The 8,536-nt window shown below is 41.5% G+C and overlaps 1 protein-coding gene across 1 annotated transcript; it reads left to right on the top strand.

Annotated features, from left to right (window-relative positions):
• Nucleotides 1-210: 210 nt before the first annotated feature.
• Nucleotides 211-5,851, top strand: drgx (dorsal root ganglia homeobox). Its single transcript, XM_042434002.1, has 7 exons — nucleotides 211-292; nucleotides 478-560; nucleotides 1,395-1,495; nucleotides 2,072-2,173; nucleotides 3,797-3,969; nucleotides 4,352-4,464; nucleotides 4,555-5,851. The coding sequence occupies exons 2-7, from the start codon at nucleotides 503-505 to the stop codon at nucleotides 4,917-4,919; spliced, it is 912 nt and encodes a 303-aa protein (XP_042289936.1). The 5' UTR covers nucleotides 211-292; nucleotides 478-502; the 3' UTR covers nucleotides 4,920-5,851.
• The last annotated feature ends 2,685 nt before the right edge of the window (nucleotides 5,852-8,536 follow it).

Raw genomic sequence — 8,536 nt, 5'->3', positions numbered from 1 at the left:
CTGAAAGCCTTAACACTCTGTAGACAGTTATACAGTTATAGAGACATCTGGACACTCCCAGAGAGAGGCAGAGGGGGAGAAAGAGATGTGAGTGTGTAAGAGAGAGAGAGAGAGAGAGAGAGAGAGAGAGAGAGAGAGAGAGAGAGAGAGAGAGAGAGAGATGGGGGAGTGGGGAGGTGGGGGGTGGGGGGGATCTGGACACTCCCAGACACAGAGTCAGAGAGTCAGTGGAAGTGCAGCAGCCACTTCTCTCCAGAGCGGGATCTCACTCGCATCAGCATCCTCACTGCAGGTAGGGATGCTCTCTTTACAAGAGTGATTTCAACTTTGTGAATCCTCCGAAATCCCGCACGGTGCCACCACCTCACAGGACGATTAGATGTCTTTTTAACATTCTTCACCACATCACTGAACCGCTCTGTGGGTGCTGTAGCCGATCTGAGGGGGTTTGGGCTGAAACTTTTGTCTCTGTTCCAGGTTCGCAGCTTAGAAACGCGCCAGGATGTTCTACTTTCACTGTCCGCCTCAGCTGGATGGAGAGTGCTGTCGCTCCAACACTTGTAAGTGTCCAGTCCCTCATGCTGTCATTTTTTACAACCTCGTTTTCAGTTATTTACACAGCATGTCCCTTTATAAATAGTGCGTAAAGTTTCGTGGTGTTTGGGCTGCGTAAATGCGCGCACAGCGTGTTGTTGACATTTTTGTTGGAGGACTGTGAACAGGCCTGCACAAATGTTTTCTTTCTCCCTTTTTTTTTATAAAGGAATAGGAATTGGCACATGTATATTTGATCATTAAGTTGACATAGTCTGATTAAATAATGCAGTTATCAATGAAAAGATGGTTACACTCTAACCTGCAGTCAGTGATTATCATGCGGCAGACAGATCCAATAAAATCTGCTACATTCTTTAAAATAAGTAACATAGTTTGGTCACTTATTGTGTCTTTATAATCATTTAAACAAGTATAAACTCTTGCCGACAGATTCTGATGTGGATATAAAGGGATAAGTCTGTTTTTTTCCTCTGCTCTGCTGTGTCAGCCTGCTGGCTGTTTTGGTGAAAAGCGCTGGTGGTTTGGCCCCGGGGCAGAGGGGGCGTTTTGTCCCGGGCACAGATGTTGGGTGTCATGGCTCTTAGTCCGTCATGGTTCCCCTCAGACTCCTAACATCAATGTTTCATGCAACTAATGGAAATACAAAATGTGCCAAAGAATACATCCCCCAATTTTATCTGCTTTGGCTCAGAAATTTTTTTTCCCTGAGTTTCATTTTTGAAACAGAATCCACAATTTTTTTTTTTTACATTTTCTGAATTTATTTAAATACAAACATGAAATTATGAATTCTCGTTTTACAAAGTGACTGAATTATTCTGTAATAAACTTTTCAGTGAATTCAAGCGGTTTTGGCAACCACGCCCCGGCTGATTTTGATGACGGATTTCTACGTAGGAAACAGCGCAGAAACAGAACAACTTTCACTTTGCAACAGGTAAATATTTCCAAGGACAAAAATATCTGGAACAACTTAGAAAAACCTGAAACTCCACTCAAAGCGAAACAGGCACAGCACAGCATTAAAAACCAGGATATGAATAAAACAAAGTGTTCAAAATGAAAGAGTTGTGCTTCCAGACAACTAAAGGAAAATGAAGGCCTGTATAATAACATTAATAGGATAACAGTTTAAAGAAAATACAACAATTGCTTCACACATGTGAAAATAAAAATGCAGGATTTAGACTAGAAATTCTTATCTTTCCTTCTGAGGATCATGCGTGGACATAACTATAAATTGGCCTTTGTAGGCATGTAGGCAATTTGATCTTAGGCCAATATTTCAACATATTTTAGGCTACTTTGTTTTTTTCCTTCTAATAAACTATTATACCTGTGAAATGTATTGGCGAGTTTAAGTTTGAGCTTCACAATTATAGATTGCATAGGCTTGATTGGATAATATTAAAAAAGAAAAAGAAAGAATGTAAAGAAGAGAACAAGTAATTCAATATATTTAAAAAAAACTCAACTTATTTAAAGGTATAATTAGTGTTTTGTGTCCGTGCAGCTGGAGGCTTTGGAGGCTGTCTTCGCTCAGACTCACTATCCGGACGTGTTCACCCGGGAGGAGCTGGCCATGAAGATCAACCTGACCGAGGCCAGGGTGCAGGTAGGCTGCAGTAGCGCGCTGCGTCCTGGGCACGTTTGACCATGTGTGAGAGAGGGTAAATTAAGCCACTCTGTCATTCCGGCGATGCACTTTAATAACATCAACATAATGGTGAATATTAGATTAGCTTGATTAATCGGTCATTCATAATTAACCAGCGATAATGTTCCTCGCTAATTTGTCCGCGTCTCAAAGGTAGGAAGGAATACATCATCCGTGCAGATCCCTTTACCGCACAGACAGAAAATGATATGTGTTTTAAGCAAAGAGGGCAAAGCCTGCAGCCTCCAAACTCTCTCTGTCTTTTTCTCTCTCTTACACACACACACCTAAAAACACACACAAAAAAGACAGGAAAACACACACACACACACACACACCTTAAATTTGACAATTTATATTCTGCTCCTGCCCTGCACATATGCGCGGTTATAAACTTGGCCAGATGTAATTAAGTTATGTGTCCTGTATGTAATTTCCTGCATTCCAGATTTGCTTTTGGGTTTTGTTGTGCGCGCAGATCTAATTGTGGGAAATATAATAGTTTGCCTTTTGTTCCCCAGGGTCATCTTACTATCGCTTAAACCCAATGGCGGGGTTGATAATGGAATCCAGCGCTGTAAATTAGGGATTGTAAACAAATTATTCCCCTCCTAATCCGATTACCACATTCCTATTATTAAATCTGAACATGAATCCACCGCAGTATGCAGGGATATTAAACTTACATTATTATTAGAAAATAAATTTCCTTTCTGTTGTAGTGTTGTTGCCCCCCTTTTTGTAAAGTGTCAATGGGCCTCCCCCGCATTAAGAGCACGCAGCAAATTGAGATTAATGGAGCAATTATAGCCCATTCAGAGACGGGTGTGTGTGGGGGGGCGCGACTTCTAGCTGGAAGGTGCAGGGGTGAGATAAGTCCATTGGTTGTATTGTTGTCCTGCCACCAAAATGTTGTCCTTTCTTTATGCCGAATGAATGCATGTGTTTTGTTTGGCTGTTGACATCATTTATACCTCTGGTACAATAGGAGGGATGCAGAGCACATGCACACCGACTCTAACCTCCATTCACACATCATGATTAATGCCTGCTAGAACCAAGTCCTAATCGAATCTGATGTTGTCAAACAATCACTAAATAGGGAAATAAACGACTTCATCATAGCTGCCTCTCTCTCGGGCAGCACAACTGTCAGTGGGAAGTCATTAAAATATGATAATGAAAAATTGCTCAATTAAATGTTGTTATAGGCAGTGACCTTCATTCGATTAAGATAACAGAACTTGGCTATATGTTCTCAGCTGTGTGTATGGTAAAGTTTTGGGGGTAAGTTGTGGACTGTGGGAAATTAGAGCGCTGGTGTGACACATTCAAACGCCTCTACAAGAGCAAACAAAATGTTTAAAGTTTGGCTTGGCCTGTTAACAGGATACAAAAATTACACGGATATAAGTGAATGTGTGTGCCTGAGTTAATTAGTGACGTGCCAAAAGAAATAAAACATTGGCATGGATATAAAGTTGCATTTGATGAGTAAAATAAATAAATGCAAACTGCCAAGTTGTGAGGAAATTACAGTCTTAATTAGTCATTTTATTCCCTTTCTGTTTTCTGATGCAGGTTTGGTTTCAGAACCGCAGAGCAAAGTGGAGGAAGACGGAGCGAGGCAGCTCAGACCCTGAAGGAGGCAAAGAGCAGATGAGTGAGGGCACTCCTCCATCTCGCAGCCTCAACTCTCAGTCCCCAGTGGACCACAGCAGAAAACAGAAAGAACCACTGGAGATGCAGCAGAGGTGAGATCAGACAGACAGATGATTGTTATAGCTTATAGCTTCCTAATGGTGGGAAGAGCTTGTGACAGAGAAGTTTTTGCTTCAGCTTTGCAGACTGGTCGATCTGGGTGATGAAAGTAAATGAGCGGCAACAGCCACCACAGAATATTAGCTGTCTTAAGTGTTTCTGTAGATGACAGAGTGTTTTTAATATACTTTTCTATTTAAATTAATTATAAAATAAACAAAACCACAGAGAAAACCAGCCCTACAGTGTACCGCAAAAGACAAAGTTAGAAAATAGTTGTGTACATTTTACAAATGCAGGTGTTTCAAGATGATAATTTGTCTGTTTAAAGTTTGAAGTTTTGCTCGGTGATTAAAGTATGTTTCCTTTCTTCAGTATTAACAGGACGGTGGGTCCCGGTGGTCCGTTCTTCCCATCTTGCATACCAGGTACACTCCTCAACTCCGCCACCTACGCTCAGGCCCTCTCACAGGTCGCCACTCTGAAAGGTAAATATGGTTCTCATTAAGTGGTAAATAGAAATGTTCACAACAGTTTTCATTATTCTCACCATAAATCCTACTTGTGCTGTTTTTCAGGTAATGGTTTGTGCTCCTGCTGCGTTTCTGACCCCATGGGCTTGTCCTTCCTGCCGCCCTACGGTTGTCAGGGCAACCGCACAGCCAGCGTGGCAGCCCTGCGCATGAAGGCCCGCGAGCACTCGGAGGCTGTGTTGCAGTCTGCCAACCTGCTCGGCACAGCAGCCGGGCCCGGCGCCGGCGTGGGAGTCCTGTCTGGAGTCGGCGTGGCGAGGCCCACGATGGGTCCTACCATCGACATGCCCGGCGCTGTGGGAAGAGGGGGAGACAGCTCGAGTCCCAGCCCGGCAACCAAGGTCTCGGTGCTGGGCAGCAACCCTGATAAACACCCTCCCTGCTCCAAGGAGCCGCTGGAGAAAAAGTGAGACGCTGGACACAAAGCCAACGTGGATGTACTGATACTCAAAATCTGTGTGATCGTGCCTGTTATTACTACTCTACTCTACTCTGGTCCTATGAGCAACTAAGCACAACTATTGACTGACTACAGAAGCAGCCTGGGAAAGACTTTGCTGATATCACAATGTATGGATGCAAAGATTAAAATATTTATTTGACAGTAAATTATCATTGTTTGTAAGAAATGCTGAATATGTGGGGCCTTGTTATCCCTATAAAAGCACAAGTGTGATTTTGGATCTTTATCTGTCTTCATGCACTCTTGGACTCTATTTGATGGACTAACGCAGATACAACCTGCGTGTGTGAAACAGAGACTTAATACCTATTTGATAATGTGAATTTAAGTAATCTTTAGTTTTCATAAAGAGGACAGATGCTTACATTGTGAATGTTAATGCATGTAAACTGTAAGTGTAGAACTGATGGCAGGACAGCGAGGATTTTGGCAATATAGTGTTGATGCCATCAGCTCAGTCATGGGCTCAAACAATCATCTCTCATTGTTTTGTTTTGTTTTATTTTAAAGTGAAAGTGCACTTTAATATTAATCAGCCATTTTCAGTGTAAATGTGTACATGTGCCAGAGTACAGTATGTTGCTGTGTGAACCCCAGGCAGGTTGAAGCAGAGTGGGTGACAGAGCGGCGGTGTCCCTTCCACTCTGTTAGCACATCTGTAGCGCCAGCAGACAGGGAACACACCAGTCCTGTTGTGACATGTTCTTTAAAACAATTAAAGATGTAGTCGCTCATGTTCCTCTCCTGTTGCCTCTCGCTCCAGCCATCTGTTCTGATACATTATTTATCAGCTTCCCTTAAAGCCGAGAGAGGAGAGCAATTGTGACTCTTATTATTTATTTACTTTTACGAACGCTCACTCTCTTCTTCTCTTCTTCTCTCTGAGCATTTTTTTTAATAAACCCCATTAAACATGATATATGCTATTTATTAATGTTGAATTTACATTTAAAAAATATCATCTCTCATCACCTCAGGGCTCTTCGCACAGTACTTTATCACAGGCAATACATTTGTTGATTCATTATTTTCTAAATATCTCTCCTCACCAGAATGACTCTTGAATAAAGGATCAGCTGATCAGGTTGAGAATACTTAACCGCAGAGCACACAACCAGTAGTTGGGCTGATTCAATTTGCGTCCTTGAGGATTTTCAGGAAATTACTTTTGATAGTCAATAACACAATTAAGTAAACTACACACACATTATCATGAATAATTGATAAGAAATTATGTATTACCATGAAGTACTGGTTCAATAATTGATGAGGCGACACCCTGGTGACATAGAAGGGGGGAGATAATGTCAGAAGTCGTGCCAGGTTGAACACAGAGTACTCACATCCTCTTTTTCACACCGTTATGTGTGCATGTTGTAAATACCTTACAAATATACACCAATAAAGTGAGCTTTCACTGACTAATGAGTCACCCTCTTGTGACATTAACAGTTTTTAAGATTTGATGTGTTTTCTTATTTTATTATTCCTCAACAAAAAACACACACACCATCCCCTCAAATAAATATTTGAGACAGAAATTTTGAAATTCAGTAAGTAGAAACTTTTAAAATCAGAACCTATTCTGGTCTCTTTTCATACATTTGGTTTTATAATATTGTATAGCAGGTATACTGCTGCATCTATTCATGCCCCAAATAATATTACCAAAAAACATCATATCCTAATATAATGATTTTGCTTTAAGTGCATGAGAGAGCTCCAGAGCAAAGATGTTAAGCCCCGTGACATGGCAGCTAATGATAACACAATATCCTTATACAAATCAGCTCCTTTTCCAAAAATGTACCAATATGGACAACAGAATCCAGCCAACTCATACAAAAGATGCGGAAAACACATTCAATCTCTCCAAAATTGAATACAGTAGTTGTGGAATTTAATCATTAGCCAAAACAAAGGATGCTGAAGTTATAATGACTCCGATCATCATTAAGTTCTGCATGGTGCCCATAATTCACTGCTTTAATATTTCATAAACAAGTCAAGTTGGTGTTGACATTCAGCTGTGCATGTGGCATCATTGATAATTTTCTTTCACCTAAAAAAAGTCCTGAGGCGGTTTTGTGGAGCATTGTTATATCAAATTAGCTGGAGAGCGGCCAGAAAAGCAGACAAACATGGTGAATATGGGGGACAGCAGTTGAACTCTGTTCTTACAGTGCAGTTAATGGGCTTCTTTTGTTGCAGTAATGAAATATTTTTTGCAGGGATGTGGGGGGAATATGTCCTGAAACTGGGAGACGTAGTGCACATGCACCAATCCACACACAAACACACACACACACACACACACACACACACACACAAACAATATAAAGCACACATAAACAGACAGTATGCTCAAGAAGAGACTGTCACATACAAACAAATCTTTTGCTTGACATCAGGTACAACACCTAAAATGTACTTTTCAAGAATTCAGCTTCTTCTGTCAGACATAAAGTGCATTCAGGGTCAGTCCACTGAGGGGCCGAAAACACCCCACTACAGTATAATCTCTGCTTTTAATTCCTGCAACAGAGCTGATCAATAACCCAATCAATTAGAATCAATTAAGCTCATCTCTGAATGGAGATAATACAAACAAAGCATATCTTAATGCAGCAAGTAATGTGCCTGTCTGCTCTTTGCCACATAACCACAGCTTGGCTCCTCCTTACTCAGCACCGGGAAGAGCATCCTCAGCGTTTGTGATCAATGTTTACAGTCCTCAGTAGCTTCACAAGACAACTAAGTTGAGGCAAAGTTTTGGAATTGCACTGCATAGAAACTCAAGAAATATGTGTCAAAAAAGACCAAATTTCAGTTCAGACCAGGTGATACTGAGCGTCTATACTTAGTTTGTCCACTAGAGGGACTTAGTGAGCAGGAAACTTGCCCAGAGTCCACACAGCAGGCTCCATTTCAAACCTCAATGGTAAAATTGAGCATTTTGGATAAACACACAATGAATAATTTTTGCTGAGGGAAGTTTTTACAAATTACATTTTATTAATCAAAACCATTTTTTAACAAGTGCTGAGTATTGAAGGCCCACAAGTAAGTAGCAAAACAAGATAATACACCAGCAAGTTGTAAATTCTGGCTGAGAGGGTTTGAGATCAGTGAAGCAGCTGATTATCTCTTTTAAGAAATTTAGAGATGTTGCAGATTGACGAGAGGGAAAAAAGCAGTGGATGAGAAGGGCGTGTGGGTGGAAGTGGACTTGTTTAGAGATTAGTTAAAAAAGGGATTACCTCAGCCTTTCCCAAAGTTTAGTGAGCCACATGTAAAACCATCTGTGTGTGTGTGTGTGTGTGTGTGTGTGTGTGTGTGTGTGTGTGTGCATGTGTGTGTGTGTGTGTATGTGTGGGCATATGTGGAGGAGTGCGTCTCCATTAGAGGCCATGTGTGTGTGTCCATCATCCCCCAGGCCGGCCCTGCGCCCGCCAAGAAACCCAGGAAACTTTCTGCTACAGCAATCTCCTATTATAGCAGCAGGCTGTAGGAGGGGTGGCAGAGAGGGGTGAAAAGGGGGAGGTACAGTTCCTCCCCTTCCTC

Source organism: Thunnus maccoyii, chromosome 14 (genome assembly GCF_910596095.1).
Source record: "Thunnus maccoyii chromosome 14, fThuMac1.1, whole genome shotgun sequence".
In the NCBI taxonomy this organism is placed as follows: Eukaryota; Metazoa; Chordata; class Actinopteri; order Scombriformes; family Scombridae; genus Thunnus; species Thunnus maccoyii.
Note: the sequence above shows the minus strand (reverse complement) of the source record. Positions and strands in the feature narration are given on the sequence as shown.

What these genes read in the sequence shown, in the direction of transcription:
- drgx (XM_042434002.1), top strand. Translation starts at nt 503, where the DNA reads ATGTTCTACTTTCACTGTCCGCCTCAGCTGGATGGAGAGTGCTGTCGC. An exon ending in CAACTTTCACTTTGCAACAG is followed by an intron (nt 1,496 to 2,071) that starts GTAAATATTTCC and finishes GTGTCCGTGCAG; the next exon opens with CTGGAGGCTTTGGAGGCTGT. An exon ending in CCACTGGAGATGCAGCAGAG is followed by an intron (nt 3,970 to 4,351) that starts GTGAGATCAGAC and finishes TCCTTTCTTCAG; the next exon opens with TATTAACAGGACGGTGGGTC.